Source organism: Rhinoderma darwinii, chromosome 2, assembly GCF_050947455.1.
Source record: "Rhinoderma darwinii isolate aRhiDar2 chromosome 2, aRhiDar2.hap1, whole genome shotgun sequence".
NCBI lineage: Eukaryota > Metazoa > Chordata > Amphibia > Anura > Rhinodermatidae > Rhinoderma > Rhinoderma darwinii.
This window is the reverse complement of record NC_134688.1, coordinates 360,088,151-360,105,807: the sequence shown is the minus strand read 5'-3', so window position 1 is coordinate 360,105,807 and position 17,657 is coordinate 360,088,151. Positions and strand designations below refer to the sequence as shown.

General features: G+C 40.9%; 1 protein-coding gene across 1 annotated transcript in view; it reads right to left on the bottom strand.

The window, feature by feature from the left end:
- The window catches only part of PTPN22 (protein tyrosine phosphatase non-receptor type 22), a 139,325-nt gene that overhangs the window by 12,644 nt on the left and 109,024 nt on the right, over positions 1-17,657 (bottom strand). The window contains exons 12-17 of the mRNA XM_075851197.1: positions 16,061-16,122; positions 13,491-14,215; positions 8,711-8,776; positions 7,863-8,005; positions 7,063-7,090; positions 5,370-5,453 (exon numbers count right to left, since the gene is read on the bottom strand). Of these exons, the coding sequence (XP_075707312.1) occupies positions 5,370-5,453; positions 7,063-7,090; positions 7,863-8,005; positions 8,711-8,776; positions 13,491-14,215; positions 16,061-16,122 (1,108 nt within the window). The remainder of the gene's footprint in view (positions 1-5,369; positions 5,454-7,062; positions 7,091-7,862; positions 8,006-8,710; positions 8,777-13,490; positions 14,216-16,060; positions 16,123-17,657) is intronic.

The following is a 17,657-nucleotide window of genomic DNA, read 5'->3' as shown; positions in this document are numbered from 1 at the left end:
TGCGTGATCCTGTCTGCTGGGCCCTGTATCTAAGCCTACCACACTGTAGGTTTAGATACAGGGCCCCAGCACACAGTAATCTTATACTGTATAAGATTACTGTCTGCTGGACCCTGTATCTAAGCCTACCTTGTGGTAGGCTTAGATACAGGGTCCCACAGACAGTATCACACATGGGCCCTGTATCTAAGCCTTAGGGTATGTGCACAGACACTAATTACGTCCGTAATTGACGGACGTATTTCGGCCGCAAGTACCGGACCGAACACACTGCAGGGAGCCGGGCTCCTAGCATTATAGTTATGAACGACGCTAGGAGTCCCTGGCTCGCTGCAGGACAACTGTCCCGTACTGTAATCATGTTTTCAGTATGGGACAGTTGTCCGGCAGCGAGGCAGGGACTCCTAGCGTCGTACATAAGTATAATGCTAGGAGCCCGGCTCCCTGCACTGTGTTTGGTCCAGTACTTGCGGCCGAAATACGTCCGTCGATTACGGACGTAATTAGTGTGTGTGCATATACCCTAACACATGTGTTACTAATCATTTTTTGTGTGTTTTCTTACAGGTTCGGTCGTTGGACTACGTCAGATTCCAGGACTACTTCGATGACAGCTTTTTTTTTAAATTAATAAAATGGTTAATGAGGGCTGTGTGGGTTTTTTTTTTATTTCAATAAAATATTTTTTCTATGTCTTTGTGTTTTTTTTTAAAACTATATTACTACCGCCTTAGTAATGGCCGCCGGCTGATTGACAGCATCCATTGCTAAGGCGGGGCTTAGTGTTAGCCGATGCAGAGGCTAACACTAACCCCCTTTATTACCCCGGTACCCACCGCCACCAGGGGTGCTGGGAAGAGCAGGGTACGATCCAGTACCTGACCATCTGTAGTGATGGTCGGGCACTGGGGTGGCCGCAGGCTGGTATTATCAGGAGGGGAAAGGCCAAAAACAGTGGCCCTTCCCATCCTGGTAATGCTAGGCTGCTGCTGCTTTATTGTATCTGGCTGGTTATGAAAATGGGGGGGACCCCACGTCATTTAAAAAAAAAAATAATAATTGGAAAGAACGATGTCGGGTCCCCCCCAATTTTCATAACCAGCCGGATACAACACAGCAGCAGCAGGCAGCATTACAAGGGTGGGAAGGGCCACTGTTTTTGGCCTTCCCCAGCCTAATACTACCAGCCTGCGGCCACCCCGGTGCCTGCCCGTCACTACAGATGGTCAGGTACTGGTTTGTACCCGGCTCTTCCCAGTACCCCTGGTGGCGGTGGGTACCGGGGTAATAATGGGGGTTAGTGTAGCCTCTGCACCGGCTAACATTAAGCCTCGCCTTAGTAATGGAGGTTGTCAATCAGCCAGCGGCCATTACTAAGGCGGTGATAATAAAGTTTAAAAAGATACAAGCACATAGAAAAATATTTTATTGAAATAAAAACACAACCCTCATTAACCATTTTATTGAGAATAAAAAAAACGCAGTCATTGAAGTCCTCGTATCCGAAGTCCAACAACCGAACCTGTAAAAAAACACAAACACACAAAAATAATCAGTAACACATAAAGAAGCAAAATTATTATTCTTACCTATCCTGGGTCCAGCGCTGGAGACGCAATGTCAGCGAGCTGGGCCCTGTATCTAATCCTATCATGTGTGATACAGTCTGCTGAGCTGTGTATCTAATCCAATCATGTATGATACTGTCTGCTGGGCCCTATATCTAATCCGATCATGTGTGATACTGTCTGCTGAGCCACTGTATCTAATCCTATCATGTGTGATACTGTCTGCTGAGCCACTGTATCTAATCCTATCATGTGTGGTACTGTCTGCTGAGCCACTGTATCTAATCCTATCATGTGTGATACTGTCTGCTGAGCCACTGTATCTAATCCTATCATGTGTGGTACTGTCTGCTGAGCCACTGTATCTAATCCTATCATGTGTGGTACTGTCTGCTGAGCCACTGTATCTAATCCTATCATGTGTGATACTGTCTGCTGAGCTGTGTATCTAATCCTATCATGTGTGATACTGCCTTCTGAGCCACTGTATCTAATCCTATCATGTGTGATACTGTCTGCTGAGCCACTGTATCTAATCCTATCCATAGTTTATAGGGTCGTAGTGCTATAGATATGCTATGCTGTCTCATATACACACTTTTTTTTGGGGCGGACACATATGTATTGGGGCTATTTCCCTGACATTTTAAGCCCTGAGGGTATGTTCACACGGCAGCGTCTGTTACGGCTGAAATTACTGTGCTGTTTTCAGGAGAAAACAGCACCGTAATTTCAGCCGTAATGGCATGTGCAGGCGTCTTTCGCTGCGTCCATTACGGAAGTAACTGAAGCTGGTTTTCCATGGAGTCCATGGAAAACGGCTCCATTTACGTCTGAAGAAGTGACAGGCACTTTTTTACGCGCCGCCTTTTGACAGCGACGCGTAAAAAAAAATGACCGTCGGCACAGAACATCGTAAGACCCATTCAAATGAATGGGCAGATGTTTGCCGACGCTTTTGAGCCGCATTTTCGGACGTAATTCAATGCTAAAACGCCCGAATTACGTCCGTAAATAGTGTGTGTGAACCCAGCCTTAGTGACGCCCCGGCTGCTAGTGCTGCATTGTTGGGTCACTTAGGAGACCCAGCGATGCAGCTGAAAGCGGACCGTCGGCCATGAGAAGTTTGCGGGGGGGGGGGCCCAGTAAGAATTTTTGCATCGGGGCCCATGAGCCTCTAGCTACGCCCCTGCCCACACCGTTCACTGTGCGGCATAAATAACACGTTACCTCTATTCTATGAGTCGGTAAGATTACGGCGATACCATATATGTAGTGTTTTTTTATGTTTTACGACTTTTGCACAATAAAAATTATTTTGAACTAAAATTATTTGCTTTTTGCATAGTTGCTTTCCAAAAGGCGTAATTTTTTTCTTTTTCGGTCAATGTAGGGATTTGAGGGCTTGTTTTTTGCGGGACGAGGCATAGTTTTGATTGGTGCTGTTTTGGGGACTTATTGATTAACTTTCATTATGACTTTTTTGGGGGGCAAAGGAAACATTTCGCAATTGTTTTTTGCAGTTTTTTTTTATGGTGTTCACCTTGCGGTTTAAGTTACATATTAACTTTATTGTTTGGGTCATTATGGTTACGGCGATACCATATATGTGTAGTTTTATTTTATTTTTTACACTTTCACTAAATAAAACCACTTTTTATGAAAAAAAACATGGATTTATTTTTAACTGTAATTTTTATTAATAGTTTTTATTTCACATTACTTACTTATTTTATAAGTCCCACTAGGGGACTTTACTATGCGATCTTTAGATCGCTGCTATAAAGCTTTGGTATACCTATACCAGAACATTATTGCCTGTCAGTGTAAAACTGACAGGCAATCTATTAGTACGTGCCTCCGGCTGCCATGGCACCACATCGGAGGCCCGTGATTGCATTTGCGGGCCAGCGATGGGTGAGAGAGGGAGCTCCCTCCTCTGTAAATTATTTAAATGCCGTGGTCGCTATTGACCGCGGCATTTATCGGATTAAACGGCCAAGATCTAAGTAAACTTCGATCGCGGCCGTTGGAGCAGGAGCCCAGCTGTCATCAGACAGGCAAGCCCCAGCTCCAGCCTGCACGGGACACCTGTGCAGGGCTTAGCTGGGACGCCGTGAAAAGGCGACGGCCTAGACTAGGGCCCCTTAGTGACTGCCGTGAAAAGGCGTATTGGTGATCACTAAGGGGTTAAAATCTTAAATCTAATAAATACTGTAAATTTGACTATCTTATATTTAAGATATTATGAATTTTCTTCTCCATTGCTCCCCAATTTTCTGCAAAGTCAAACTAATTCTATATCAAAACTAACTGTAGTTCATGGAGAACCTAAATACTAGGCATTCTAAAGACGCACTGTCCTGATTATAAGACAGATAGCTCTGAACTTCTATAGACTCTCAGTCTTAGTTGCCATGTATCTATACCTCTACCACGGTCTTTGAGGACATTCTACTGCAAGCTACAAACCCCACTTGCATCATTTCCGTGTTATTCAAACTTTTATGCACACCCTTAATCCAATGCCTTGTTCTATTTTAGAGTGTGGATATGGATATTAGAGACACCATCTCCTCGTATGACTGGAGAAAACATAATTGTTCTCCCATAAACTCCCCATGGACAGCCAGGTCAAGACAAAAGCACTGCTTTCTAGTTCCTTCTTGCTTACCAGCTGCAATGTTCTGTATTTAGTTTTCTTAACCCATCCTGGGCATACCATCCTGACCTACCTTTTAGAAGGCCCACACATTTTCATTCGGGGGCTAATTGTCTATGCCCATGGTTCTGTCTCAGGCTTGAGACTCCTCAGAATTGACTGGTTACCTGTATAATTTCACTTTTATTGCAAGCCCCGTCCTGTACTATTTTAGAGCTTCAAAAGATATTTAGGAGATGTCACTTCCTTTGATGACTGTACTATAAACTACATTCTCAGTGGTTCCAGTGCTTAGTGAACCTGCATGCCATCCAAGAGTCAAACAGGTGCTGGCGCTGTGGAGTTGATAGGGGTGTAACACTTCATATTTTGTGTAGCTGCACAATATCTTGTACTTTCGGTACAAAGTGTCTAACATCTACAGTATCTTTAGCTGGTATTCCCCCACCTAATTGTCCTCCTATTGCGTCTTCCCAGTTCCCCCCTCTGGTTTTTGCCAAGAAGGGCATTTTTAAATATGTGCAAGATCCCGAGTAACTCCCTGCACAGTGGAATGGATATGTGAAATTAATGGTTTTAAGCGTATGGAGGCGTTATATGCTAATAAACCCATCCATATTTAATAATATACTTCAACTTGTTTTTTTTCCCCCTGGCCTTGTGACTTTTATATAGTAATTGGTTTGCCCCGCAGCACCCTACACTAACGTCTCCTATTCTCCTGGGCCAATTGTGTATGGTCATCTTTCTTGGGCATGCACCTGCTCCATATGGACTGTTACCAAAGCTTTGCACTTTTGTTTAGTACTGTTGTACTGATAAAATGAAATATTGTAATCCCTTTTAATTAAACCTGAATACAAAAGAAGATTACACAAAAAAAAACAAAAAACAGTATGACAGGTATTATGGATACATATAACATGGACCAGTAAACCAGTAATAGTGCAATGTGCATGAGCCCTAAGAGAATATACCTATAAGGAAGTAAAGATTTTTTTATTTTTTTTTGTTGAAAATAAAAAACTAATTTTAAAGAAAACCCATAGGTTATGATTATTTAATTGATAGAGGTTAAAAAGTAGTATGTATTGTTACAATCTTATCCTATGTTATTACTGTTCTATCTTTATACTCACGACAAGCTTCATCTGCAATAATATAAGACTCCTCAGTTCTTTCTGGTATGGGAGGTGGAGGAGGTGATATATTCCGTGTTTTTTCTAGAACATACAAAGCATATTGTTTTCGGTAAAAAAAAACTAAAAAAAACGTAATGAGCATCAGAAGTGATATACTATATTAGAGGAATTTCTGGGATTTTGGTGTTTTAATACAACCCCGGGAACTTGTAGACACTACAGAAAAAGGCCCTTCAATTTATAACAGAAGTAATGACCATGTGACGGATCTGTCATCCGACAAATTTAAATGGTCAACGGCCGTTAATGTCAATGGGGTCTGTTGGGTTCCGGCATTTGTCAAAAAATACCAGAATGGCCAACTAAGAACCAGATATCGGTCCATAACGCAGGTCTGAACAGAGCATTATACCCTTTTCGTCCACTGTAGCCGCTGCAGGTATCCATTAGTCTGGAGTTATGATTAGACGGCAATGACATTTCTTTTTTAGTGACGTGACATCACGTGTCCACATCATCCAATGGCTCTGGGCCACAACGTCCCATGGGAGCCATTGGATGGGTATAAAGAATCCAGACTGAAAGTATTTTTGAAAGTTTTCTTTTTTATAAGTTTCTGTGGTTGTTTCCACACATCTTGATTCCTGCGCAGACCTTTTATTCAGTGTACAGGGTTTTTCTCACCGTAATGTTTCATAACATATCTCGAATACGGCATCCACATTGTAAGGAAAATATAGCAGAGCTGGAAAGGTTCAAAGGTCAGCGACTAGATTATTAAAAGATTTGGAAGGTCTCTTACAATGAGGGGACAGAAAAATGGGGCTTGTTCAGCTTAAAAAAGGTAATCTTATTAACATGTATAAATATATTTGTGCACAATAGAAAGAACTGGCGCTTGATTTATACTTTCCAAGAACTGTACATAGGGCTAGGAGACATAAATTAAGTCTGGAGAATAAGCGATTCAGTCATCAATATAGGAAAGGGTTCTTTACAGTTAGAGTAGTTAAACTATGGAATGCCCTACCCCAAGAGGTAGTGATGGCAGATACAAAGACAGCATTTAAAAAGTGCTAGAAGTTTATTTAATAAAAATTTAATTGAGGGTTATAAATAATTTAGCAATGAATTATGTATAATTGATCTGAGAAAGGTTGAATTTAATGAACATTTGTTTTTCCAAGTAACAATGTAATAGGGCAGGTAATAAAACAGTGTTCAGGTGTCCAATTCCTGGACCGTTACCATGCTAAAGAACAGGTCAAGATTTAGCCTGAAAAAAACCAAAACCGATATCAGTGTATACTGGGGTTGGAAACGGTCCTTTATTGTTTTGCACCATGGCCACACATTGCTAGTTTTGATCTTGTACTATGTACTTCATGAAAAACTTCAGAGAAGGTTGTGATCTGTCTATTATTATTGATATTAGTTGTATCAGACAACTGATTGGTCATTGCTTGCCATTTAGTGACTAATATTGCACATGTTTTTGGTGTATTGTGTTGTTACCATAGTTGATTATTTTCTATGCATTACTCTCTTTATTGTTTATGGTTATTTAATTTCAATGAATATTTGATACATAATTACAAGTATGGATGGGCTGCCACCACAATCTCTCTATTGAAATGATATAGACTGCCAACAAAACGTCACATCACTTTTGAGTGAGTAATGAACTTACCCAACTTTGAGCCCCTCACTTTTACACTCTGAAAAGAAAATGAACGAAAGTAATAAACATTAAAGAAATTGCATTCAAACATAAATTAGTTTGATATTATTAGAAGGATTACAGGAACAAATCCATAAACATTATATTATTATTTATAATGTCTACATTTATATTATAATGTAGGTGCTGTATTTGTTTGCACCTGTATGTCCATACATCAGTCTTTATAGACGTTCACTGTGTCCCAGATTTAGTTAGACTGGCATTTTTTTTTACGTGGCGGAGGTAGTTTGAGTGATTTGCAACAAATTTACTGAAAGGTATAGACATAGACCTCTTAATGAATTTGATGCAACCCCTCTCAAACAGGCAGAAAATAAATCTACAAAAGCTATGAACAGATGTAGATTTGTGCCAGAAATTTGCGAATTATTAGCTTCATTTACACAATAAATTTGATTTAAACAACAGCTTTTCGAATTTGACAAGTGAGGTTGCAAATTTTACACCCAATTTGTCGCACGGCACATCTGCAAATTTTTTGTAAATGTGGACCTGTGTATGTAGTGGGCCCATAGACACTGTTGTAAATGTGTGTGTGTTTATGTGTGCGCGTGTGCGTGTGCATGTGCGTGTGTGTGTATGTGTGTGTGTGTGGGAAAAGAGAAGAAGAAGGGAGAGGAGAAGAAAAGGAGGCATAAAGGAGCAAGTGGATTTTTTTTCCTTCCTTCCCATGCTCAGATAATAGCAGAATGGTTGATTGTTACTCACATGCATACATCTACAGCAAATTGTTAAGATATTTGTACCTTGCTGCGCGCCATGAGCCTGAAATCATCTTTTTTACATTGGGACACACCGCCCCACTCCAGTGACGTGCCAATTTTTATACTGGGAACCATTGATCGCAGTGTAGGCTGCAACTTAGAAGAAGACTTCCGTGGTTGTTCAGCTATTGAAATAATATGAAAGCAAAAGTAGTACTAATAAAATAATAATAATATTGTATACAATGCATGGAACACAACAGAAAACATATCAAATATAAAAAGTACAATATTTGAAGTATATAATATAATGTTACACTTTTCTCAGTTCAGGGATGATTTCTGAAGGCAGGGTATACGGGGGTTATATTCTTTGCATTAAATACTTTACGCATATATTATAATGTGTCGTTTGTAGAGCGCTTCATTACATCTGGTCTGGTTGTCATAGAAACTAATCCTGATCTCACTTTTTTAACACAAATTCTTAGTTCGCTCTATGTGGGCCATGCACCCTTTTTCCTATTTTATTTCCAGCTTCTGTATTTCAGTTGCATATGACTGTAGCACGGGACTGTCCCAGGCAGGTGCCTCATTTTTAGTGCTTGTTCTGGATATAATGAGAATAAATATAGCTAAAACACAACAAAAACCACAGAGGGGTTGGAGGGGACGAACAACTTCGTATATCTGACATTATGTCATTAAACTAGTAGATGGTGTTTACTTGGGATCATTCCTAAAACTGTGAGTGTAATTGCCTGTTGCCTAGTATGAGATGGGTCATTTGTAAAAATCAGTGGACAAATAGTATTAGAGAATTTACACTTACAGTTGTTTCTAGTGTTTTAAATCATTAATTGTATTTCTTCTTACTATGCTTTGTTTACCTTGTTCATCAGGAACTATGAAGGATTCAGCTGTACGTTCTGGTAAAGGAGGGGGACTGACGTCATCTATATTAGGAATAGAGTATATAGGTTACAACTGAAAAAACCTTTTCATGTATACACTGATTCATGGGCATTTGATATTACACTTTCCCAGGCAGGCTGCTGCTTCCTCTGCATAGACATGTAAGGAAGCTTCTCTTGGGGGTAAGAGTAAGGGTAAATTCACAAGCTGCGGATTTGCGGTGCATATTCCTTACTGAAATCTGCAGCAAATTACAGTACAATTTGTGTGGATGGGGTTTTGAAAAAAAAAAAAACAGAGTGGAAAAACGAGCATGTTGCAGTGAATGTGTAATACAATCCACTAGAAAATCCGTACGTAACACATTCAGATTTTGTAGTTGATTCGCTGCGGATTTCGTATTCTAAGTGTAGACTGAGGAGTCATACACATGGCATTGCCTTTATGCATAGAGCGTATATGGCAGCGCACAGAGTCCCTAAGGTTTCATACTGTAGAGATCTAGGAACTCCATGTGCTACCGTATGGTGCTTCTTCACATCACCATACGATAGGGTTATTCTCTCCTCGAAACAATGATTCCAGGGGAGAATATTTCTCATATGTTATCTGATGGAATTCACACCTATAACCCCTTAATAACCACCGATACGCCTTTTCACGGCGGTCATTAGTGGGCTTTATTCTGATGCAATAGCCTTTTCACGGCGCTGCATCAGAATAAATAAACAGAGCAGGGAGCCGTTAAATGTCCCTGCTCTCAGCTGCCAGAAGTAGCTGAGGGCTGGGGGCATCCCTGCTCGAACGGGTGAGATTGATATCAGTATCGATCTCACCCGTTTAACCCCTCCGATGCGGCGCTCAATAGCGAGCGCGGCATCTGAGTGGTTTTGGAGAGAGGGAGGGAGCTCCGGATAAGATCGCCGAGTGTCTGTGTCTTCTATGTTTCTTTGAAAACGGACAGGCAGTAATAAACTGCAATACAGAATTACATGATAGATGATCGCTTATTAAAGTCCCCTAGTAGGACTAGTAAAAAGTAAAAAAAAGTTTAATAAAGTTAATTAAAAAAATGTGAAAAAAAATGAAAAACCCACTTTTTCCCTTTACAAACTGCTTTATTATTAAAAAAAACAAAATAAAGCAATAAAGTTACACATATTTGGTATCGACTATAAAGTTATTACATTATTTAACCCGCACGGTGAATTGCTGTTTTCTGTGAATCCGGAAATAAAAAAAATGTGATAAAAAGTAATCAAAAAGTCGCATCTACTCCAAAATGGTAACAATAAAACTACAAGTCATACAACTGCATCGGCGGAACAATAAAAAAAAGTTATGACTATTCAAATATGGAGACACAAAAACAAATAATTTTGAAAAAAAATGTGTTTTTACTGTGTAAGAGTAGTAAAACATACAAAATCTATACAAATTTTGTACCATTACAATCGTAACAACCCGTTGAATAAAGATATTGTGTTATTTATACCACATGGTAAACGGCGTAGATTTAGGACGCAAAAAAGAGTGGCGAAATTTCAGGTTTTTTTCTATTCCCCCCAAAAAAAATAGTTAACAACTTGTCCCGCAAAAAACAAGACCTTATACAGCTATGTCGACGCAAAAATAAAAAAGTTATAGCTCTTCGAATGTTACGATGGAAAAACCATAAAAATTGCTTGGTCATTAGGGCTCAGAATGCAAGCAGGGGGAAGGGGTTAAAGAAAATAATGTTGTTCTAATAATTATTTTACAGTTATACAACACCAGAGATATAATGTGCAAAATTCAGAACGGCATAAATTTATATACTAATAGTTAGCAGATACATAATAATGCAAATCAAGTCGTGATCTGTGAATGTGTCACGCCTGGTTCTTCTGCTCTGTGTGGCCACTGGGATCTCTGTCCTGCCTCTTCTCCTGCTCGTGGCTACGTCGCTCTTAGCATGCACGCTCCCTTGCTGCCTCCTAAAGCGTCAGCGCGCACATTTCAAAAACATCCCAATCCAATCCTTGTTGCTCCAGGACAATTTAAGGCACTTCTTCAGGTTACCTGGTGCCTGCAACTTTGGTGCAACCTAGTTGTGTCCTGCAAAAGTTCCCGTTTGCATCCTAAAACCAGTCCACACCTTACTACCTGCAAGCAGTTGTATCCAGTCATCCGCTACCAGCCTGTGTCCAGCAGTCCGCTACCAGCCAGTATCCAGCTATCTACTAACTGTCTGTAGTCTGTATCCAACTACTTGCTACCAGTGTGCATCCTACTACCTGCTACCAGGCCGTATCTTGTTACCCGCCATCAGTCTGCATTCTGCTATCTACTGCCAGTCTGAATCCAACTACCTGAGACAAGCTTGAGGCTTACTACCGGTTATGAACTGTGACTTCTGATCCTCACCTGTCTGCCAAGGTATCTTCTGCCAGAGCCTGTACTACATGGTTGTATCCTGGTCTGCTGGGCAAGTCGGTATTTACACCGGGACCACCTTAATAGGTAGCGACCTGGTAGTCTCCCTGCAGCGAAGTCCAGATCCTCGTATGGGGGTCAAAGGGAGAAGACCGGGGAGGTTGCGCCCTTACAAGTGGCCCTAAGTCAAACTGGTGGAGTAGCACAGCGGGTCCACAACCCGCTGATCCTATCAGAATGTCAATACCTTATTTAGCCTTTTATAAATATTAGCAAAGAGATATTAAGATGACAACGAAACATAGTATTAATATAAAGTTAAGTGTATAGGTGACTTGCCCTTATATACGTAATAATGGAGCCAGGTGTTGATTTGGGTTTGAGCCCAGAACAACCCTAAAAACATGGAAACTAACACTCAATGAGGTTCGAAAACATATGTTTATCTCTAAACACAAATTCACAGGTTTCGTGAAGATATAACCCACATAAATGGATGAAAATGAGCAAATACTGTATGTGTTATCTTTTATAACTAGTGTGGCATCGTATATTAAGCTTGCGAACACATTAGATAGCTGGGGGCCGGACGCTGACTGGGCTAACGGCAATTTTTCCAGACTCCACTATAAATAGAGCTGAAGGTTTATTTTCAATGGGGAGAGGGGGAATTTACCCCTGCCAGACACTTCTGGAACAAAGGATTGCTCTTTGTCTCATCATCTGCCATCAGGTAAGAGTTGGGAAGCCTCCATACATATGACATTCCCAAATTTGCATGATTAAGTGGAAATCTCCCAGCAACCCTTCCTGTTTCATTGTCTACGAAAAGCTTGCTCTTAAAATTCTATTCTGAGAAGTCTGATCTGTAGACCAGTCACTGTACAGTGATTTAATGTATGTATAAAGCTAGGGCTACATGCTTTTTTTTTATAGCGCAACGTTCACATTTTTACTGTCAAGCAATATCTGCAGTGAACAAGAGGGAACAGAGTAGCATGCATCCTCTAGACTGCAGCTGTAGTTCAATAGTTTAAATTTTAAAGCCACGCTACAAAAAGTCTCCATGGAGCCCCAGCCTTAAACAAAACTGTTACTGCTTTACAAGAACTCAGCAAAGAACTAAGGGCACGTTCAGACGTGGTGGAATTTTTTTCGCTGCAAATGTTGGTGCAGATTTGGGGCAATTACACAACGAATCTGCACCAATATTTGTATATTTGACAGGTAATTCAGACGTTGCAGAAAACACAGCGGACTTGCCACAGATTTCAGTTTTTGCATTGCAAAGGCTGAAATACACAGTGAAATTCCGCTTCTTCTCCGCAACAGACAGTGCATGCTGCGGATTAAAAATTCCGCACCGCAACCTGTGGTCCGCAGCAGAGTTTTACGCAACGACTGCACGAAGATAACTAAAAAGGTGTGGAAACCAATGGAAAAACTGTCTGCTAAGGATTTCCACTGCGGACTGTCCGCAGCGGAATTCCACAGCAATTCCGCCACGTCTGAATGTGCCCTAAGGGATGTGTGTGTTGACAACTATGCAGATCGTTTAAATGCCATTTAAAGAGGTTGTATTATGGAGAGATCCCCTGTCCATATGCCTTATTAAGACGGGACCCCCTTCCATAAATGGAACGGAGAGCTGCTCATTTTAATGGCCACCATGCAATACTGCATTTCCCCTGCAGTGACCCTGCCTGTCTGCTAATTCCCCCGGCAACATTAGCTGTTTACCGGGAGTCGACCTTGCAAAGATCAGCTGATCACCACCATGGCTTTTTTTTTATGTCTGATGAGATAACCCCTTTAACATAATTGCAAATGCAGCTTTGGACTATAAGGGCACGTTCAGACGTGGCGGAAATTTTTCCGCTGCAAATGTTGGTGCAGATTTGGGGCAATTACGTAACAAATCTGCACCAACATTTGCATATTTGACAGGTAATTCAGACGTTTCAGAAAACACAGCGGACTTGCCACAGATTTCAGTTTTTGCATTGCAAAGGCTGAAATACGCAGTAAAATTCCGCTACTTCTCCGCAACAGACAGTGAATGCTGCGGACTGAAAATTCTGCACCGCAGCCTATGGTCCGCAGCAGAGTTTTCCGCAATGTCTGCACGAAGATAACTAAAACGGTGTGGAAACCAATGGACAAACTGTCTGCTAAGGATTTCCACAGCAATTCCGCCATGTCTGAATGTGCGCTAATACCGACTCAGGATCAGAACAGGATAAGTAATGAACTGTATTTACAGTTAATTAGCCTTTAGTAAAATGGTTTTCATATACTAATCAACAATTAGCATGAACTTATTAACCTGTTGATACTTACTTTTGTAAATAAACTGAGAAATATCTATTCCTTCTAGTGGTTCTTGTATGGAAGACTCATTCATATGGTACAAATGTTGTGACTCAGACAATAGTGAGTCCGGGTTTTGTATACTTCTGACTTTCGGTTTAGTCATATCAGGACAAACAGCTTCTAGACAAAAATCTGCAAATTTGGGTGAGCCAGGATCAGAAGATGGAGAAAAATACGGGTCCTCAGTCAAACGAATATATACATGACTGCTATTAACAGTACTTATATTACATAAAGAGCCTGTCAATTTTGGCCCTTGCTCCATGTGAGATAAAACATTGAATTCATCATTGTTAATATATGACTCCTTCAAAGTATTTGACAATATACAGGACCGTCTCTGTTGAAGCAATTCAAAGGGAGTGGATTTGGTTCGTGTTAATGGTGCACGTTCACTGTGCATTTTTCTTTCTACTGCAGGAGGTTTGGTATTAAAGTCATCACAAGTTACATTTTGGGAATGCTTGCCATATAGTGTCCTTGGTAAAGAGTGGGGAACATCAAAACTCTGATCAATTAAGTTCTGCGCTTGGCTATTGAGGCTGTTCCGCTCTGTATTGCCAGAAGTTTTATACATCTTTTGTGGTGTTAGCGGTTCCAATATATTATTAAAGATTGCTCCAGTATTATAGACTGCTGCAGCAGAACTCTCAGTCCTTTGGTGAATATCTTCTCTCATCTGTCCTGTAAAACTATAAAAAGGAACAGTAATAATCAGTTTCTGTATCGCTATTAACTTAACAAACCATCTCCTGTTGTCTTCTTAACTCACGAAAACCGGGCAATATAATTGCTCATTCATATGATCAATTGGAAATGCTTATGGCTGTAAGCTTTCTTACTTAGATTGTGTTTGTTTACTATAATAGTTGAAGTTTGAATATGTAATTTGTTTTATGTTCGTGGTGTCTTAAAAGTTCAGTATTCTTGACCTCAGTGACGTCGCTGTCACACACAGGAAGAAGCACTATCTTGTCGTGGGAGTAGGGTTAGTTGCTTTTTTTTTTTACTTTTCAGGGGTACTATTAATGGGGGGGATTACACAAAAGAGATACCACTACTGTTTCAGTACACATAGGGGGACACTACTCTGTATTTCTGTCAAATATTACAGAAAGACCTAGATAAGCTGGCAGATGACATGACAGCTGAATTTTAAGGTCGATAAATGTAAAGTAATGCACCTAGGCCATGATAATAGTATTAATGCATATACATTAAATAGAATAAAACTAGGGATAACATAATAAGAGAAGGACCTGGGTATTCTGGTTACAAGCAAACTAAGCAGCAAAACTCAATGTCAGGCAGCAGCTGCAAAAGCAAATAGGATTTTAGGTTGTATAAAAAGAGATCAAGACCTGTGATTCAAATGTATTATTACCCCTCTATAAATCCCTTGTGAGGCCACATTTTGAATAAGGAATAAAGTTTTGGGCTTCAAATTGTAACAAGGATATAGAAGAACTGGAGAGGGTTCAAAGATGGGCGACTAGATTATTAAATGGGATGGGAGGTGACTTTTACAAGGAAAGGCTAGAAAAATTGGGTTTGTTCAGCTTGGAAAAAAGTCGCCTTATTAACATGTATAAGTATATATAGTTAGAATAGTCAAACTATGGAATGCCTTACCCCAAGAGGTAGTAATGGCAGATACTATGTCAGGGCTATATGTTTATTTACTGATGAATGGCATTGAGGGTTAGAACTAATCTAGCAATGAACAACGTGTAATTGAATGAGAAAGGTTGAACTTGATGGACCTGTGTCTTTTTTCGGCCTCTGTAACTATGTAAAAAAAAAAAGGGGACGCTACTCCTGTGTAGGGGCAAAAAGGGGGACACTGCTGCTGTGTGGGCGCACAAAGTAGGAACTTTACTACTATGGCGGCACAAAAAAGTGGCATAAAAGGGGCATTATTACTGAGGGAAGGCACTATTACTGTGTGGGGCACTAAGAGCGGCACTATTACTGTGTGGGAGCACAAAGTAGGAACTTTACTACTATGGCGGCACAAAAAAGGGGTATAAAAGGGGCCATATTACTGAGGGAAGGCACTATTACTGTGTGGGGCACTAAGAGCGGCAATATTATTGTGCATGGCGCACCAAAAGCGTCACATACTGTAAGGGGTCTATAGGGGGCACTAATTACTGTGTGCGGCACCAAGTGGGAAACCATCTGTAGAGGTGGGAAGGTTGCTGGAATGTGAAGAGCCTAATCTGGGTAGCACACTTTGCCGAGAAGAGTCGTGGCTAAGGGAAGTCTCCATGACAGTCTCGGCCGGATTGATAAGCATAGGAAAAGTGGATGACTACAAACAGCGAAGGCGCTGAGGCGCTGTATGAAACGCCAGTCTTTGTAAATTTGAGCCTTTGAATTTGGTCTAAGACAGAGGGAACAGATTCAAGATAAATAAAGACATTCGAAAAAATATGTATTGTCAAAACAGGTTGTTTTATTAGCAAAATCTAAGGAAATACAGATCAGACAAAATGCAAGTTTATTTGTTGATTATCTCAACGTTTCATATTTACCTGCTGGGCAGACTAATAAGATCTTTCACGGTGCCTTGTGGATGTGGTGCATTCATTAATGTCTATAAGATAAATACAGAAAATTACATATTTTAATAATTCAAAAAAGTAATGTATAGTAAAAACATGTTTTAAACATAATTTACATGTCTGCTCTACAACTACTGTAATAATCAGATCTGTCATTGAAATATTGGTGTAAGGCCATGTTCACATGGCATATTTTCAGGCACATTTCGGAGCTTGAAATCTGCTTGATAACAGCTTCCAATTGATTTTGATGGAAAATACGCTGTGTAGTTCATACGAGGTGGATTTTTATGCTGCTGAATGAAAAAACGCATTGTAAAAATAAGCATTGGTAAAAAAAGAAGTGACATGTCACTTCTTGAAGCATTTTGCAAGCTAATTTTTCTGTTGCAGAAATTACCCAGTGTTTACGTTAGGGGTCTTTTTACAAGGAATGATAGATTGCTAAAACGAGAGCGCCGATCGCACATATTAACAAGTCCTTCATGTTCCCAAGACTTGCATTTATATCTCACAATAATTGGGTGTTTTTTTTCGTAACTGCGATGGTTTATGTGATCGATTGTCTTTCCTCCTCTCATACTGTTTACATTACAAACGAGAGGCCTATGCCTGTTTACACAAGTGGATATACTGCCGACAAACGATAAGTCAGCATAATAGATGTGATCAAGAGAAAACGAGTAAATGATCACCGATGTCAATAAACATCGTCTGGGAAGACCGTAACCACGGCGCTGGATCTGTGAGGTGATGTTACGGCCGCGGTCACAGACCACAACCTCCCCTTACCTGCCTCCCGCAGGTCTTCCTCTTCCTGCCGACATCTCCCTCCCCGGAGACGCCAGCACATGCATGCGCTCTGTCCCGTAGTGTTCACTAGAGGATGTGCGCAGGTTCCCGGCCTTAGAAGGCCAGCAAACGCATATGTAGTTAATTAATTAATTAGGCTCAGATCACCTTGAACTATAAAGAAGGACCTGCCCTTTCGATCCTTGCCTGAGTGTTGTTTGTAATTCCCATGTTAGTCTTGCAAACGGTCCCTTAGTGTTACCCTGTTCCCATTATTCCCGTTCCCTGCTACCTGTATCCTGTATCCCGTGCTGTGTTATTTTCCTGAGCCTGTTTAGTGATTGGAGTCGTGTCCTGCTGCTCCTGCTGTCGTCCGCCACGTCTGGCGCAACCTGCTGTTCCTGCTGTCATCCACCATGTTTGGCGCAACCTGCTGCACCTGCTGTCATCCGCCACATCTGGTGCAACCTGCTGCACCTGCTGTCATTCGACACGTCTGGCAAAACCTGCCACATCCACCTCCATCCATGGTAAAGCCCCTGCCTATTCTGGACTATCTCAGGTACTTTCGTGCTGTGTACTTCTTGTATAGACTTGTGCATTGACTGTGACTTGGCCAGCTGCCTCTCCGCTACGGCGGAGCGGCCTAGTGGGTTCACATACCCATAGATCGTGACAGGTGAGTAATGCTTCTTTTTTTTAATGCATTGCTCCTGCCTTGGCCAATTTTTTTAATAAGTCGGAAAAACCCTTTAATACATAAGGAGTTTTGGCA